Below are 20000 nucleotides of genomic sequence, written 5' to 3'. Positions count from 1 at the left end.
CGTTTGTGCTTGTTTGTTTTGTTTGTTTTGTTTTGCTGAGTTTCAGTTTTATTAAAAACATGTGGAACTCTACTCACGCTGAGCCTTGGTCTCATCTTTACAACGAACGTGACAGAAGATCCCACCAACAAAGGACTAAGCAGCAAGTTCAAGAGGAATGGACATGGGAAGAGATTCTGGATGGAGCAGGACCCTGGATGCAGGCAGGGGAGTATCGCCGTCCAAAGGAAGAAATCGAGGCAGCGAAAGCGGAATGGCGACAAATGAGACACGAGAGGCAACCCCCAAACATTTTTTTTGGGGGGGGGCACACGGGGAGATTGGCTGAGTCTGGTTGGAGACCTGAGCCAACTCCTCGTGCTTACCGTGGGGAGCGTGTGACTGGTCAGACACCGTGTTACGCAGTGATGTGCACGGTGTCTCCAGTTCGCATTCATAGACTGGTTTTAGTCCAGAGCTTCCAGCGACAGTACCCAGTCCAGAGCTTCCGGCGACAGTACCCAGTCCAGAGCTACCAGCGACAGTACCCAGTCCAGAGCTTCCGGCGACAGTTCCCAGTCCAGAGCTTCCGGCGACAGTTTCCAGTCCATAGCTTCCGGCGACAGTTTCAAGTCCGAAACCTCCAGCGACAGTCCACAGTCTGGAACATCCAACAACGGTCCACAGTCCGGAACCTCCAACGACGATCCACAGTCCAGAACCTCCAGCGATGATCCCCAGTCTCCAGCGACGGTTCCCAGTCCAGAGCCTCCGACGATGATCCACGGTCCGGTTCTACAAAGGCGGAGGGATCAGTGTAAAGAGGGGGGGGGCTGCGTCCAGAACTGGAGCCGCCACCGAGGGTAGATGCCCACCCGGACCCTCCCTTATAGGTTCAGGTTTGCGGCCAGAAGTCCACAACTTTAGGGGGGGGGGGGGACCAGATCTCTCTAATAGTTCACCTGCCAACAGGACAACGACCCTAAGCACACGCCAAGACAACGCACGAGTGGCTTCGGGACAAGTCTCTAAATGTCCTTGAGTGGCCCAGCCAGAGCCCGGACCGATCAAAACCCGATCAAAAATCTTTAGAGAGACCTGAAAATAGCTGTGCAGCTCCCCATCCTACCTGACAGAACCTGAGAGGATCTGCAGAGAAGAATGGGATAAACTGCTACCAAGAAGACTCGAGTCTGTAATCGCTGCCAAAGGTAATTCAACAATGTACAGAGTAAAGGGTCTGAATACTTATGTAAATGTGATATTTCAATTTTTTATTTTTAATAAATGTTGCTTTGTCATTATGGGGTATTGTGTGTAGATTGATGGGGACATTTTTATATTTAATCCATTTTAGAATAAGGCTGTAACGTACCAAACAACAGCTATATGCAGTAAAAAATAATATTTCTGTCACATTTTAATTGGACTATGCAACATGACAAATGGTTCTTCCAACTTCCAATCTTCACCTATACATTCCCCCACCATGCATCACATTCACTGCTTTAACAGCGTGCACTTATAAGGATAAACTTTTTCTGAGCTGGCTGGCATTTCAGGAGCAGGCTTTTATGAGAAATGAAATGCCATTATAGGACATCCTTGACAGGTTCCATGACAGCAGGGTTCCTCTCAATGTCTCATTATTTAAGTGAAATGTATTCAAATTCAGTGGGCAGCTAGCTAGCTGGATCGATGTAGGCCCTGAAGCTGCATTTAAAATGGCACCCTATTCCTCATGTAGAGCACTACATAAAGGACAGGGCACCTATATAGTGCACTACTTTTTACGAGAGCCCTACGAGAGCCTTACGAGAGTCCTACGAGAGCCTTACGAGAGCCCTATGTGAAAGGGGAAAGGGAAAAGGGGGGATGGCTAGTCAATTGTACAACTGAATATATTCAACTGAAATGTGTCTTCCACGTTTAACCCAACTCGTGTGGACCCTGGTCAAAAGCAGTGCACTTTACAGGGAATAGGAGGCCATTTGGCAGTGTCGCTGAAAGCTCTTGATGGCTAGATCTGACGGCCAGTACAACTAAGAGCCTAGCTACTCTGAGTTTGCTATGTCACATGTCTATAAGTAATGGCAGGCGACTAAATGAGCCTTTTCCTGGGCCCTGGGTTAGCTGTGACAGATGGGAGGACATGACAGCCTTAGAGGAGTGTGACTACAGAAAGACATTAATCAATATCCGGGCCGTGGCTCGGGATACCGAACGCAGAACAGTTGACGAGGGCATTATTCCAGTGGATTACAGAGAGACAGAGAGAGAGAAAAAAAGAGACAAAGAGAGAGAGAGAGAGTGAGAAAGAGAGACAAAGATAGAGAGACAAAGAGAGAGAAACAAAGAGAGAGAATGAATGAGATGGAAAGAGAGAGAGACTGAGAGGGAGAGAGACAAAGAGAGACAAAGAGAGAGAGAGAATGAGACGGAGAGAGAGAGAGACTGAGAGGGAGAGAGGGAGAGAGAGAGAGAGAGAGAGAGAGAGAGAGAGAGAGGGATGGGCTACCTTCCAAATGGCACCCTATTCTCTATATAGTGCAATACTTTTGACCCATCAAAAGGCTCATACGACTCTGGTCAGAAGAAGTGCACTATATAGGGAATAGGGTGCCATTTGGGATGCATGCCAAGGGAGAGGTATACCGCATGGAGCTGGTAGGGAGTGTGACGGAAGGCATAAAATGGACCAGTCAATGATTTTAGCAGACGTTGTGATGTTCGCTCTTTGCTTGGTGTTTTAATCATCTTGAGAGTGAAAACAAGAGGGGGAGGTTAGGGGTACCATGATACTGAGCACCACTGTATCAGTCATCGGCTGAAGCAATCGACTGAGTACAGGAAGCACTCTGTTGAGAGGGCAAATCAAATGAAGATGTGGTCGGTCAATCATTCCAGCTAATATTAGACTAGTGGATTGGTGATATTGAACAGGTTAGGGGTTCCCGAGTGTCGCAGCGGTCTAAAGGCACTGCATCCCAGTGCAAGAGGCGTCACTACAGTCCCTGGTTTGAATCCAGGCGGTATCACATCCGGCCATGATTGGGAGCCCTATAGGGCGTCGTCCGGGTTTGGCTGTCAATGTAAATAAGAATTAGTTCTTAACTGACCTGTCTAGTTAAATAAAAGTTTTTTTTTAAATTACAAAATTGTAAAATAATGGATTTTAATACTGGTGACGTCACATACTAACCAGACAGGGACCAGTGCCCTCCATGCAACAGTATCAATCTGTTTTCTATTTCTAATAATTTCCATGTCAAACAGAAGCAATTAACTGTAGGCTATACCTACCAGACCTGGGTTCAAATACTATTTCAAATATCTCAATTACTTTCACATACAGTACCGGTCAAAAGTTTGGACACACCTACTCATTCAAGGGTTTATATATATACTGTATATATATATATTTTTTTCTATAGATTGTAAAATAATAGTGAAGACATCAAATTACACATGTAGTAATGTAGTAACCAAAAAAAGTGTTAAACAAATCAAAATATATTTTATATTTGAGATTCTTCAAAGTAGCCAACCCCTCTTGGCATTCTCTCAACCAGCTTCACCTGGAATGCTTTTCCAACAGCCTTGAAGGAGTTCCCATATATGCTTAGAACTTGTTGGCTGCTTTTCCTTCCCTCTGCGGTCCAACTCATCCCAAACCATCTCAATTGGGTTGAGGTCAGGTGATTGTGGAGGCCAGGTCATCTGATGCAGCACTCCATCACTCTCCTTCTTGGTCAAATAGCCCTTACACAGCGTGGAGGTGTGTTGGGAGATTGATGAAAAACAAATGCGCAAACCAGATGGGATGGCATATTGCTGCCGAATGCTGTGGTAGCCATGCTGGTTAAGTGTGCCTTGAATTGTAAATAAATCACGGACATTGTCACCAGCAAAGCACCCCCACACCATCACACCTCCTCCTCCATGCTTCACGCTGGGCACCACACATGCGGAGAGCATCCGTTCACCTACTCTGCGTCGCACAAAGACATGACAGTTGGAACCAAAAATCTCAAATTTGGACTCATCTGTCCAAAGGACAGATTTCCACGGTCTAATGTCCATTGCTTGTGTTTCTTGGCCCAAGCAAGTCTCTTCTTATTGGTTTCCTTTAGTAGTTATTTCTTTGCAGCAATTCGACCATGAAGGCCTGATTCACACAGTCTCCTCTGAACAGTTGATGTTGAGACGTGTCTGTTACTTGAACTCTGTGAAGCATTTATTTGGGCTGCAATTTTTGAGGCTGGTAACTCTGCAGCAGAGGTAACTCTGAGTCTTCCTTTCCTATGACAGCCCTCATGAGAGCCAGTTTCATCATTGCGCTTGATGGTTTTTTGCGACTGCACTTGAAGAAAATATCAAAGTTGAATGACCTTCATGTCTAAAACTAATGATGGACTTTTCTCTTTGCTTATTTGAGCTGTTCTTGGACTTAGTCTTTTAACAAATAGGGCTATCTTCTGTATACCACCCTTACCTTGTCACAACACAACTGATTGGCTCAAACGCATTAAGAAGGAAAGAAATTCCACAAATGAACTTTTAACAAGGCTCCCCTGTTTAATGAAATGCATTCCAGGTGACTACCACATGAAGCTGTTGAGAGAATGCCAAGGGTGTGCAAAGCTGTCATCAAGGCAAAGGGTGGCTACTTTGAAGAATCTCAAATATAAAATCTATTTATATTTTTTTAACACTTTTTGGGTTGCTACATGATTCCATATGTGTTATTTATTCGTTTTGATGTCTTCACTATTATTCTACAATGTAGAAAATAGTTTTAAAAAATAAGAAAAACCCTTGAATGAGTAGGTGTGTACAGGCGCGGACATCGACCATAGGTTTCTTTTAACCTAATAGCCACCATCTAGCAGAGTACCTATCTACTAATGGGATCTACAATTACCATGTGATGTGATTTGGTGAAACAGGGCCTTCAAAACTGACCATGTGATGTGATTTGGTGAAACAGGGCATTCTAAACTGACCATGTGATGTGATTTGGTGAAACAGGGCCTTCTAAACTGACCATGTGATGTGATTTGGTGAAACAGGGCATTCTAAACTGACCATGTGATGTGATTTGGTGAAACAGGGCATTCTAAACTGACCATGTGATGTGATTTGGTGAAACAGGGCATTCTAAACTGACCATGTGATGTGATTTGGTGAAACAGGGCAGCTCAGCTTGAATCTGTAAATTACAAGTAAGGTGATAACACTTTATTTAGGCTTAGTAAACACTAGAGCGGGTTTGGTGTTAACCAATATATATATATATAAAAGTGTGTTGGTTGCAATTGTGACAAGAAAATATGTTCAAGGTCAAGTACAGAATTTAGAAATGTGTAAACAGTATATTAAATCCATAGCTAGGTATGGATAAAATCACATTTACCTTAGTCGGTGTCTATAGCAGGAGAGGAGAGGAGATCAGCTGAAATTAATGGCTGAAATCTGGTCCCAGTCATCCTAGTCCCGCTCTGTTAAATACTACTTTAAGTACGGCACTGAATATAATATAATCTCTCTCTCTCTCTCTCTCTCTCTCTCTCTCTCTCTCTCTCTCTCTCTCTCTCTCTCTCTCTCTCTCTCTCTCTCTCTCTCTCTCTCTCTCTCTCTCTCTCTCTCTCTCTCTCTCTCTCTCTCTCTCTCTCTCTCTCACACACACACACACACAAGAATGAATAATGGATACATCTCTTTTACAATTTACCATATTCATACAATCATCTCATTTAGCAAGTTGCATAAACAAATATGATTATGTTTGAAAACAGAAGAATTTAAATACAGTCACTTTTAAATATATAGAGAGATTAATTTCAATTAAAAAAAAAGGAAATTAATGCATTCCATTATTGTTCCTTTTCAACCCCAGCAACAATCTCTCTGATTCATTCTAATTACAATACAGATGCCATGTTTCAGCCAAAAAGCAGTCAGGTAACTAATATTCCCTGTCATGTATAGCAGGTAATCTCTTGTTAAGAGGAAAACAGGCCAAGTAACCATTGAGGTATTTTAGTCTGTAAATGAATGGAGTGATCTGTAGCACCATCTATCTTTCATTTATAATCATCCCAACAGGATATCTCCACTCCTCTCTACATTATAATCATTACAACAGGATATCTCCACTCCTCTCTACATTATAATCATCCCAACAGGATATCTCCACTCCTCTCTACATTATAATCATCCCAACAGGATATCTCCACTCCTCTCTCCATTATAATCATCCCAACAGGATAATATCTCCACTCCTCTCTACATTATAATCATCCCAACAGGATATCTCCACTCCTCTCTACATTATAATCATCCCAACAGGATATCTCCACTCCTCTCTACATTATAATCATCCCAACAGGATATCTCCACTCCTCTCTACATTATAATCATCCCAACAGGATATCTCCACTCCTCTCTACATTATAATCATCCCAACAGGATATCTTCACTCCTCTCTACATTACAATCATCCCAACAGGATATCTCCACTCCTCTCTACATTACAATCATCCCAACAGGATATCTCCACTCCTCTCTACATTACAATCATCCCAACAGGATATCTCCACTCCTCTCTACATTATAATCATCCCAACAGGATAATATCTCCACTCCTCTCTACATTATAATCATCCCAACAGGATAATATCTCCACTCCTCTCTACATTATAATCATCCCAACAGGATATATCCACTCCTCTCTACATTATAATCATCCCAACAGGATATCTCCACTCCTCTCTACATTATAATCATCCCAACAGGATATCTCCACTCCTCTCTACATTATAATCATCCCAACAGGATATCTCCACTCCTCTCTACATTATAATCATCCCAACAGGATATCTCCACTCCTCTCTACATTATAATCATCCCAACAGGATATATCCACTCCTCCCTACATTATAATCATCCCAACAGGATATCTCCACTCCTCTCTACATTATAATCATCCCAACAGGATAATATCTCCACTCCTCTCTACATTATAATCATCCCAACAGGATATCTCCACTCCTCTCTACATTATAATCATCCCAACAGGATATCTCCACTCCTCTCTACATTATAATCATCCCAACAGGATATCTCCACTCCTCTCTACATTATAATCATCCCAACAGGATATCTCCACTCCTCTCTACATTATAATCATCCCAACAGGATATCTCCACTCCTCTCTACATTATAATCATCCCAACAGGATATCTCCACTCCTCTCTACATTACAATCATCCCAACAGGATAATATCTCCACTCCTCTCTACATTATAATAATCCCAACAGGATATCTCCACTCCTCTCTACATTACAATCATCCCAACAGGATATCTCCACTCCTCTCTACATTGCAATCATCCCAACAGGATATCTCCACTCCTCTCTACATTATAATCATCCCAACAGGATATCTCCACTCCTCTCTACATTATAATCATCCCAACAGGATATCTCCACTCCTCTCTCCATTATAATCATCCCAACAGGATATCTCCACTCCTCTCTACATTATAATCATCCCAACAGGATATCTCCACTCCTCTCTACATTACAATCATCCCAACAGGATATCTCCACTCCTCTCTACATTACAATCATCCCAACAGGATATCTCCACTCCTCTCTACATTATAATCATCCCAACAGGATAATATCTCCACTCCTCTCTACATTATAATCATCCCAACAGGATATCTCCACTCCTCTCTACATTATAATCATCCCAACAGGATATCTCCACTCCTCTCTACATTATAATCATCCCAACAGGATATCTCCACTCCTCTCTACATTATAATCATCCCAACAGGATATCTCCACTCCTCTCTACATTATAATCATCCCAACAGGATATCTCCACTCCTCTCTACATTACAATTATCCCAACAGGATAATATCTCCACTCCTCTCTACATTATAATCATCCCAACAGGATATCTCCACTCCTCTCTACATTACAATCATCCCAACAGGATATCTCCACTCCTCTCTACATTGCAATCATCCCAACAGGATATCTCCACTCCTCTCTACATTATAATCATCCCAACAGGATATCTCCACTCCTCTCTACATTATAATCATCCCAACAGGATATCTCCACTCCTCTCTACATTACAATCATCCCAACAGGATATCTCCACTCCTCTCTACATTACAATTATCCCAACAGGATAATATCTCATCTCCTCTCTACATTACAATCATCCCAACAGGATAATATCTCCACTCCTCTCTACATTATAATCATCCCAACAGGATATCTCCACTCCTCTCTACATTACAATCATCCCAACAGGATATCTCCACTCCTCTCTACATTACAATCATCCCAACAGGATATCTCCACTCCTCTCTACATTATAATCATCCCAACAGGATATCTCCACTCCTCTCTACATTATAATCATCCCAACAGGATATCTTCACTCCTCTCTACATTACAATCATCCCAACAGGATATCTCCACTCCTCTCTACATTATAATCATCCCAACAGGATAATATCTCCACTCCTCTCTACATTACAATCATCCCAACAGGATATCTCCACTCCTCTCTACATCAGAATATAATAAACATGTATCACAGTGGGGGCTGCTGAGGGGAGGACGGCTCGTAATAATGGCTGGAACAGAACAAATGGAATGGCATCAAACACCTGGAAACCATGGAAACCACGCGCTTGATGTATTCGATACCATTCCACTGATTCCGCTCCAGCCATTCCGACGAGACCGTCCTCCCTAATTAAGGTGCCACCAACCTCCTGTGATGTATCATAAAACGTTGACAGCAAAGCTTACCAACAGTAAAAAGCTTGTTTTTACCCAGAGTAAAAAATTATGTAGTATTCACACTTTACCATCCAGAACAACAATTAGCAAAAAGACAGAAGAGACCACGTCAACATAAATTACAAACAAAACAGTTTGAAATATTGCTGACATTGGACTAATGTTTTGAGCCAACTTCTTAATTGCCAGCTGTTCTACAAAAATCGCTTTAAAGACAAATCTGTTGATATACTATCAGCAGACTGGTACCCCTCACAACATTATGCATTAACAGTAAACACATGCATCCCCTTCAAGATTACACCTTTAAACGTGCTTGGTTTCTTTAAAAAAAAAAACATTGTTTTAATGGCTATAAACATGAAGATTGCCTGAGTGGCGTTGAGAGAGAGCGTGACTTGCATACTTTATTCCGTGATGAATGAAAAGAAAGTACCTTTCTTGTGAGAAGCTTCTGTTTTGGGGCCTTGTGGGTCTAATAACAAAAAAGATCATGATTAAAACACATCATATTCTAACAGCAAGTACTCACATTGAGAAAAACAATGCGGAAAACAACAATAAAAAAACACATCTAGTATCACAACTTGCCAACACTTCAGAACTTATACAGGTAAGTGTGCGGCAGGGAAAGGAAGGAAAAATTGTGGTGGCCAAAATACTGAAGGCAATAGCAGGAAGGAGGGATGCACGAGTTTGTGTTGGAGAACGTCATAGCGGGTCGGGCAGGAGAGGAGGCGATGCAGAGATGAGAGGAGGGGTAGAGCAGGGGTGCAAGGCATAGTTCTTCACGGGAGGCAGAAGGTGAGGTTAGCAAAATGCACTAAGATGAAAAACATCAGACAAAGGAAAGATGCATAGACTACATGTCAAACTGGCTTCGCTTAGATCTGCTTGCATCATTTGGCATTAAATGCTTAAATGCTTACATTTTCTTATCAAGCAACTGGTAAGTGATTCAAACTAATTTTCTAATAAATGGGATATAAAAATCTTATTTTTTTAGATTTTGTTAATCTAAAAAAATTATATTTTTACCTCTTCCACTCGAGGGGACCCCTGCAACTGAGCAGCAAAATTGGTGCAACACAAGAGAACAGGAACAGGAAGTGTACTTAGTGGACGAAGTGATATAGAACAGTGATATAAAACACAAAGGCTCACACACAGACGTGATCAATTCATTGTTTTACCTGGGCCTTTTCCAGTCGTTACAGAAATGACCTTTTTTTTATGAATTGCCATGACTGAAGCTGGCCATGCATCATTTCAAACCTGGCTGGCGCTTCACCAATGCAGCACAACAAACCACTTAATTACAATTAAAGATAGAAGAATTAGTCCCATTATTGATTGCACTTATTTGGTAAGTGTGTAAAATAAATATGGCATGCAAAAGATAACACCAAAAATACCTGATAATAACCTTAATATTTCAACCTGTTCCATCTCACCTTTTACATCCAAAGGCTGTTAATGATAAGGTACTGTACATAACACATACATTAACACAAACATACAGTACATTTTCAGAAGATCTTGATTAGATCAACAGAAAGGTTGCTCCTTCCCAGACGACATTTGCTGCTCATGTTGAAACACTGCCGGTCCGTTCCTAATTACTATCGCCTGTCGACACAGGTGAATTATTCTTCTTAGGCACATAGTAAATGTATTTTCTCAACAAAGATTGTGTGTTGATAAATGTGCTATTTTTTGCTCCGGAGGCGCATTGAATTTGTAAACCAGGCGACATGCAGCCTGCCTACTTTTCTATATGTGACAAGTGCCATTGAAGAGAGATGGCGACTACACAGAGCTGAAGTCTTTGTGGGGGATATTGTAATCTATCAACGTCAGGAGAAAAGGAAATCGTTCTTTAAGATAGATGGAAAGTATTCTGCATGACCATGAACTGTTGTAGACAGGTGATTGGAACTCTATAATCTGTCTGGATCTAGTGAGGAATATTATTCCTGTTGTTTTTGTTGTTTTACACTCTGCATGCAAAGGCAATCCCTCGGTGTCAACCTAAGCCTGAGTTTATCCTCTCTTTGAGATCTGAAAACCTGATCCAAACATTAAACCAGAGCTTTGACTGTTTTCTTTATTCAAAGCTTGCAATCTCATACTGGCAAATAACTAGCAGTGTGTAAAATCAATTCTCAAAGAGGTGAAGGAAAGAAAAGGCTTTGTGCAAAATGTAAAGAACAGTGAATAATCGGCTATAAGAATGTACAATTGCGTTTTTAGAATGAGTCCATCTGGGCCTGGTAGCGTCTCACTCACGCACCGTTTCACAAAAGGACAAATCTCGAAAGGCGACAGTTAAAACCGTCTAGCATGAAACATAAAAACAGTCGCTTTGGGGGGGGTGGGGTGTGGGGGGGGGGGACTTGAATTATCTTGTCAGAGTAAACAAATTATATGGCAACTTTAATGTCACACTCAAGTGTGGTCGCCGTTTTCCCACTTCCCAGTATCAGAAATGAAATGACCCAAATGACAGGAAGTGACAGTAGCCGTTATGACACCGTCTCCTCTCCTCCTCACAGTAGTATTAGAGAAGCTTCAGTGACCAGACGGAGAGAAGCAGCATCCGATTCAACAATCCAACCATTCTCACATGCCATTCATTAAATTAAAGAGTGTTAATGTTTGATATCATGCTGAATAACAACATCAAGGGCAAACTCCCAATAATAGGGCTTTAATAAATACATGACCTTGATATTATCTCATTAAAATAAATAGAATAAGGCTACTGTTTATTTCTTTTAAAAGGTATTTATCCTATGTTTACATGTACAGTAGATGTATACTAGGAACAGATTTGTACTAAGTATTACAGTAACGGATGGTTGGATACTACAACCATCTTGGTGTGAATGGCGTCCTGTCCTGTCTTATCCTGTCCTGTCCTATCCTGTCCTATCCTGTCTTATCCTGTCCTGTCTTATCCTCTCCTATCCTGTCCTGTCTTATCCTGTCCTATCCTGTCCTGTCTTATCCTGTCCTGTCCTATCCTGTCCTATCCTGTCCTGTCCTATCCTGTCCTGTCTTATCCTGTCCTGTCTTATCCTGTCCTGTCTTATCCTGTCCTATCCTGTCCTGTCTTATCCTGTCCTGTCCCATCCTGTCCTATCCTATCCTGTCTTATCCTGTCATGTCCTATCCTGTCCTATCCTGTCCTATGACTGCTACATCATCCATTCAGTCTGCTGTGTCCTTGCAATTTTGCCTCTCCCTAGACTTTGAAACATGATCAATACTTCTGTTATACGGTACGTCAGTCCAAATGTCTAGATCCAAGAGTCGAGCATCCGGAGTAGCTGAATGTATCCTCATTCATCAAACATAGTAGAATAACAAAAATAATTAAATTGTTTTAAGAAGGCAGACTGAAGTTTCAATGTCTAAAAGTAATGTAGTTAGTGATTGGTGTGTGTGTGTGTGTGTGTGTGTGTTATATTAACTCTGTTTAGCATTCCTTTAATATTCCTGAAGTAGTCAGCAGATCAGTCCAGTTGGTTCCCTGTTGCCATGTGTATATGAACACAGCAGCATCTGAACACTGCCCCCTCCCCCCTCTCTCATTAGGGTATTCCATTAATCCTATTAGTTACCCATTAAACAAGTGCTGATAACACGAAATGAACGTCAAGCCCCACCAGCTAATAATATTTCATCTCCCCAGTCAGGTAGGTTGAAACAAAAAGAGAAGGAGAAGAAAAAGAGGTAGAACAGAGAAAGAGAGGGAAAGAGAGGGAGAGGGAGAGGAAGAGGAAGAGGGAGAGGGAGAGGGAGGGAGAGAGAGGGAGAGGAAGAGGGAGAGGGAGAGAGAGGGAGAGAGAGAGAGAAAGAGAGAGGGAGTAAGAGGGAGAGGGAGAGGGAGAGAGAGGGAGAGGGAAAGAGATACATAACAGGTGAAAGGGAAACATAAGACAGAAGCCATAAACAGTAAATATATGGCAGCAAGGACTGTATATTTACAGATGTTGACTTGTCTCGCAAAACTAATTCAGAAGCAAAGTGACACAGCTAGTTCATTGTGAAAGCGTTTGGTTACACTGATCATCACTGTGATGTGACACGGCAGGCTTTAAAAAGGATGTGAGAGTAAGAGGAGAGAGCAGAGTGACTGAGTGACTAAGTGACTAAGTGACTGACTGGCTGTCTGACTGACTAAGTGACTGACTGGCTGTCTGACTGACTGTCTGACTGACTGGCTGTCTGACTGGCTGTCTGACTGACTGGCTGTCTGACGCTGTCTGACTGTCTGACTGTCTGACTGTCTGGCTGACTGACTGACTGGCTGTCTGACTGACTGGCTGTCTGGCTGTCTGACCGACTGACAGTCTGACTGACTGCCTGTCTGGCTGTCTGACTGTCTGACTGTCTGACTGTCTGGCTGACTGACTGACTGACTGACTGGCTGTCTGTCTGTCTGACTGACTGGCTGTCTGGCTGTCTGACCGACTGACAGTCTGACTGGCTGACTGACTGGCTGTCTGACTGACTGGCTGTCTGACTGTCTGACTGGCTGGCTGACTGACTGGCTGTCTGACTGTCTGGCTGTCTGACAGACTGGCTGTCTGACTTGCTGACTGACTGACTGTCTGTCTGTCTGTCTGTCTGTCTGTCTGTCTGTCTGTCTGACTGGCTGGCTGACTGGCTGGCTGTATGACTGTCTGACAGGCATCAGAAGCAGCAGTAACAACCCAGGGTGGGGTGATGACTGACTGACTGACAGGGTGGGGTGGTGATGTGTATTTTGGTGGAATCTGCACAGCCTCATGGTTGTCGGCCAAGCTGCCCCTCACTGTGACTGATGAGGAGGGACAAGGTTGAAGAGGAGACTGAAGTCACAGCTGTACCCCCCACCACTGTTCATCACTGCAGTGCAGGCAGAGTGGAGCCCTAGATTACACCAGTCACCCTGCCTATAGCTCATCAGAGGTGCGAGGGGAAAGCTAGCAGGGTAAATAATCAGTCAAGACTACCTTAACCTTCATAGTCGTTGCTGGAGAATGAACGTTCAAGTGGAATGAATTAAATGTTAAAAAGAAACTCGTAGACCATACAGGGGAGATCCCAAATGTGTCAGTAGGATATTTATTTTTTTCCATTCCAATAGAGAACCTGCTAAATCAATTAGAAGGCTTCCCCATAGTGAGTCCCAGTCATGATCAGTGTAATTTCCTCTCATGCCGGCACATTCGAAGCTTCAGGCAATTCTCTGCTATTCTCTCCCTGTTTTTCACTGTTGCTGTGCCACCACATTAGCAGGGATGGTGGTAGATTGAGGAGGTGTGCTCCTTTGTTAGCCCTACAGAGAATGCCTTAGCAGTTCTAACGTTCTAACATTCTAATGATCTAAAGAATGACTCAGCAGTTCAAACATTCTAATATTCTAAAGGATGCCTTAGCAGTTCAAACATTCTAAAGAATGCCTTCTAACGTTCTAACATTCTAATGTTCTAAAGAATGCCTTTTAACATTCTAATGTTCTAAAGAATGCCTCAGCAGTTCTACATTCTAATGTTCCAAAGAATGCCTTCTTACGTTCTAACATTCTAATGTTCTAAAGAATGCCTTCAAACATTCTAATGTTCTAAAGAATGCCTTCTAACGTTCTAACATTCTAATGTTCTAAAGAATGCCTTCTAACGTTCTAACATTCTAATGTTCTAAAGAATGCCATCTAACATTCTGTTCTAAAGAATGCCTTTAAACCTTCTAACATTCTAATGTTCTAAAGAATGCCTTCCAATGTTCTAACATTCCAATGTTCTAAAGAATGCCTTCTAACATTCTAAAGTTCTAAAGAAGGCCTTCTAACGTTCTAACATCCTAATGTTCTAAAGAATTCCTTCTAACGTTCTAACATTCTAAAGAATGCCTTATAACATTATAATGTTCTAAAGAATGCCTTCTAAAGTTCTAACGTTCTAACATTCTAAAGAAAGCCTTAGCAGTTCTAACGTTCTATTGTTCTAAAGAATGTCTTCTAATGTTCCAACATTGTAAGGTTATAAAGAATGCCTTCTAACGTTCCAATGTTCTAAAGAATGCCTTCTAATGTTCTAACATTCTAATGCTCCAAAGAATGCCGTCTAACGTTCTAACATTCTAATGTTCCAAAGAATGCCTTCTAACGTTCTAATGTTCTAAAGAATGCCTTTGCAGTTCTACAATTCTATAAACACTATTTTTGAAGTTCTAATTATATAAAGGATATCTTTACCATTCTAATTGTATAAAGGGTATTTTACCATTCTAATTATATAAAGGATATCTTTACCATTCTAATTGTATAAAGGATATCTTTACCATTCTAATTGTATAAAGGATATCTTTACCATTCTAATTGTATAAAGGATATCTTTACCATTCTAATTGTATAAAGGATATCTTTACCATTCTAATTGTATAAAGGATATCTTTACCATTCTAATTGTATAAAGGATATCTTCTCTCTTTCTCTCTCTCGGAGGACCTGAGCCCTAGGACCATGCCCCAGGACTACCTGACATGATGACTCCTTGCTGTCTCCTTGCTGTCACCAGTCCACCTGGCCGTGCTGCTGCTCCAGTTTCTTTCAACTGTTCTGCCTTATTATTATTCGACCATGCTGGTCATTTATGAACATTTGAACATCTTGGCCATGTTCTGTTATAATCTCCACCCGGCACAGCCAGAAGAGGACTGGCCATCCCACATATGCTCTCTCTAATTCTCTCTTTCTTTCTCTCTCTCGGAGGACCTGAGCACTAGGACCATGCCCCAGGAATACCTGACATGATGACTCCTTGCTGTCCCCAGTCCACCTGGCCGTGCTGCTGCTCCAGTTTCAACTGTTCTGCCTTATTATTATTCGACCATGCTGGTCATTTATGAACGTCTGAACATCTTGACCATGTTCTGTTATAATCTCCACCCGGCACAGCCAGAAGAGGACTGGCCACCCCACATAGCCTGGTTCCTCTCTAGGTTTCTTCCTAGGTTTTGGCCTTTCTAGGGAGTTTTTCCTAGCCACCGTGCTTCTACACCTGCATTGCTTGCTGTTTGGGGTTTTAGGCTGGGTTTCTGTACAGCACTTTGAGATATCAGCTGATGTACGAAGGGCTATATAAATAAATTTGATTTGATTTGATTTACCATTCTAATTATATAAAGGATATCTTTACCATTCTAATTGTATAAAGGATATCTTTACCATTCTAATTATATAAAGGATATCTTTACCATTCCAATTGTATAAAGGATATCTTTACCATTCTAATTGTATAAAGGATATCTTTACAATTCTAATTGTATAAAGGATATCTTTACCATTCTAATTGTATAAAGGATATCTTTACCATTCTAATTGTATAAAGGGTATTTTTACCATTCTAATTATATAAAGGATATCTTTACCATTCTAATTATATAAAGGGTATCTTTACCATTCTAATGGTATAAAGGATATCTTTACCATTCTAATTGTATATAATATATTAGCAGTTCTAAAGTTCCACTGTGTTTACTGTATATCTTATAAACAACCATCATTCTCCGATGAAGACGTTTCTTAGTCTTTGTACAGACGTTCATTATTAAGAAATGACCTGCCGGCCTGTTTATTTCATGAATGGGATTCATGTGTTTGGCTGGCAGGGATGGGAGAAGGACTACTTGAATGAGTGAGTCTACCACTCACACTACAATACAGCGTTGACCTGACAGCCATGACTAACCTCTGAATCTATCTCACATTGTTCCATCCCATGACAATAGGCCTCTCGCCACACACTAGTCATATAATTAACATTATACATTACATAAAGTCATGTATTTTCCTTGATATGCAAAGACATGTTACATTAGGGGCGGCAGGGTAGCCTAGTGGTTAGAGCGTTGGGCTAGTAAATAAAAATTAGAACACTGTTAGCTTTCATATCCGACCCTATTTAGACTCACTAGCACGAAAACTGCTATTGTGCTTCTTGTATTAGTGCTCTTGACAAGCCCGCGGAGGCTGAGCGGATCCTGTCGTGAACACTTTCTCTGGGCATTGTACTATAACGGTGATGGAGGGTTCTATTACAGCAGTGGATCACAACACAACACTCTAGTTTCATATATCAAAGTAACTGTGATATATAGTAGGTTTAGCTGAGAGCAGAACTCTACAGGTGCCAGACAAGACCAGCACAGCATACGATCTGTCGTGATGTTATCACTGTGAATTGAGACGTCGGCTTAAAAAACAACAAAGCCTCTGAACATCAAACAGTTTAATAAAGCAAAGAAAAAGCGTTTTTGTTGTTGTTGTTGTTGTTGTTGTTGTTGTTGTTGTTGCAGTGAACATCGTGAGCGAAGTGAGTATTGTGTTAGAGACGTTATGTAGTCTAACTGTATGAGCAGATGTGGTTTTGCAACTCTAGCAGGCTGAATAATTCATGCTTAGTCACAGCAAACACTCCTGGATTCAGTACTGCATATACTGAGATATCATACTCGTGGAAATCACATGTAACATACCTGTAAAAAGCACAGCAATTCTGGGGCCAAAACATCATGTTAAACACGGACCCAGAGTAGCAGTCCCATTGTAGTTAGTTAACGTGAAATATTTTCAAAGTATCAAAGCATGTATGATAGATAGATAATCAGAATCAAATTCCCTCAAATGTCTCCAGAAACAATCTCAGTGTATGGTATGGAAACTGGTTGTTTGTGGGAGTGGTTTCTCATGCAGAACATTGGATTCATATTTTTGTCTTATTATTATAGACCCCCACAATTACGGAATTGTGGGGGTAATATTCCAATATATATATATATATATTTATACCATATTTATATATATATATATATATATATATATATATTTACCATATGTGAATTATTATACCACCTCAGATAAGGATGTACTGATAAAAATTGTAGTATTAATATTAGAGCAGAAAATAAAATAAAGGAACTCTCATCAAAATGACGAAGACTTCTTTCAAACGCTCCAACATAAATTTGGTGTGTTGCCACAACGCTGCTCTACCATTGAACAACATGGTTTGGACTGAGTCATCATAACGCGGCTGTATTGCTGATCATAGTTCAATAAGGAAACCTCTGACATGTATCTTTATGGGGGCTTCCATATAGGGAAAGGTCACTTTTAACGTTATGGAAAACATGTTTAGCAACACACTGCCTTTACCACCAAAACAGACATTCAGGACATTGAGACGGTGGTGACGTTTTTGTACAGGAATGTAGCCAGCCTTAAACAACTTCATTGTAGCCACATCCTGTAAATATATTGAGGATTTGTGAATATCGTAACAGCTTAAATTCAATATTTTAAGGTTGAAAAGTGTGAAGTGTTTGTTTAAGGTGCAAAAAGTGTTAAAATTTGTTAAAAAAAAAAGAAAATTTAAAAGGTTAATAAGTGTGTTTAATGTGTGAAAATGACCTCACTTGAAAAATGTATTCAAAGAACCAACACATTTTAATCAGAATGATTTGCTAAAGCCCAAATCAATAGTAAAATGAAGGTGTAATGTATATATTCATATTATATAGATTTCAATGTTTAACTACACCATCCTCTCTTTACGATCCTGACTGGAATATGTTATTTCTGGTTGTGCTTGGCTACATTCCTGTTTTATCCCTCTGTGTCTCGGTGGCTACTCCTACCTTTGAAATTAGGTCTGATTCTTGCATCGTAACCCGAAACTTTGCCCATGAGTTTGTCCAGGAACTCAGAGGGAGGCATTGGGGAGGCGGCTTTTCGAGCCGCGGCTTCTTTAGAGGCTGCCAAGCTAGAGAGAGAAGAGAGAAAATAAAAAAAGAGAGAGAAGAGAGAAAATAAAAAAAGAGAGCGAGAGAGAGAGAGAGAGATATGGGTGCACAACTGAGATTTAAAATGGTGAGTTGTTGTCATACATAGCATCATTCTGAGAGTAATCCCATCCAACAAGTATTTTCTGTTGAGGGATGCTACCATTACGGGTTCCCTTCCCTTGTCCATTTGTTATATAATGTGCCTCAATATGAGGTATGAACTATGTTACTTGTCTTCCAAATGAATACAGAACTTTTAGTGAAATGAAATCAATGAAATCAATAATATTGATTGTCCATTAAGTTGTTGATATTTGACTCCTTCACATCGTAGCCTACAACACAAGCATTTCGCTACACCCGTAATATTATCTGCTAAATATGTGCAGGTGACCAATAACATTTGATTTCATATAAACACAGAACATACATCATGTTTATTGGATATTTTCTAAATGTCTTATCTACATGCATTGTTTTATGTTCTTGTTTTTAAATATCCATCAACAAAATAATATGAACATTTCCTACACAGAATAAAAGCAAGATTTTACATAACCACAGATACCTGTAAACTCACAATCCATTTCCTGTGATGACAGGATAATAAAACAATCAACGTTTTTGAAAATACCACAAACATACCAATTTATAGCTCCAAAAAGAAAGCTGAAAACAGAAAATATGTTAATTACTTCTCCATTTGTTCGGAGAATTTGCATATCCTGCATATCCAGAATGAACCATCTAGTGGATAATAAGGGATGACAGATAATGACCAGGGTGACATTCCCTTTAATGTCTCATGCAAGCAGTCCAGGGCCCGGCCAGGGGGCCTGGTCCACCCTTACTTACCTCCTTTCCCTTCCAAATAAAATACTGAAATACTGATTATTTATTTGACGGAGACGAGCGCCGACAGAAAGACAAATCAATCCCAGTTAAAGCGCCAGAACGAGTAAAACAGCGCCCCCTATCTGTCTCGGTATGTGTAGACAATGTATCTGACGCCGTCTGGAATGAAAAAGTGCGTCATGTCATACTATTTCTGACCAGACAGCATCAGATACATGGGATACATATAGACTGGCGCTGTTTCTCTGGGATTACATACAGATATCTGGTTTCAGCCTTTTACCAATTGGAAAGGAAAGTTGGCGGGTACATAGTGCATTATTAGAATGACGGATTGCCCTAAATTAAATTGATGTTGAGCCAAAATGATATAATTACTCCTGTCTAAATAAAATACTCCAAAACACTTCACCAGGGAGCACGACTTAGCCACATTGGATCCTTAGCTTCTAGCCACATTGGATCCTTAGCTTCTAGCCACATTGGATCCTTAGCT

General features: G+C 40.8%; 1 protein-coding gene across 1 annotated transcript in view; it reads right to left on the bottom strand.

Annotated features, from left to right (window-relative positions):
* LOC139397371 (glycine receptor subunit alphaZ1-like) overlaps nt 1-18627 on the bottom strand; it is a gene marked incomplete at its 5' end in the record, with an annotated part of 56246 nt that extends 37619 nt beyond the window's left edge. The window contains 3 exons of the mRNA XM_071144129.1: nt 9249-9287; nt 9851-9877; nt 18503-18627. Of these exons, the coding sequence (XP_071000230.1) occupies nt 9249-9287; nt 9851-9877; nt 18503-18627 (191 nt within the window). The remainder of the gene's footprint in view (nt 1-9248; nt 9288-9850; nt 9878-18502) is intronic.
* Nucleotides 18628-20000: the final 1373 nt, after the last annotated feature.

This window comes from Oncorhynchus clarkii, unplaced genomic scaffold (genome assembly GCF_045791955.1).
Source record: "Oncorhynchus clarkii lewisi isolate Uvic-CL-2024 unplaced genomic scaffold, UVic_Ocla_1.0 unplaced_contig_8430_pilon_pilon, whole genome shotgun sequence".
Taxonomy (NCBI): Eukaryota; Metazoa; Chordata; class Actinopteri; order Salmoniformes; family Salmonidae; genus Oncorhynchus; species Oncorhynchus clarkii.
The sequence above is the reverse complement of the archived record's forward strand: the minus strand, read 5'-3'. Positions and strand labels throughout refer to the sequence as shown.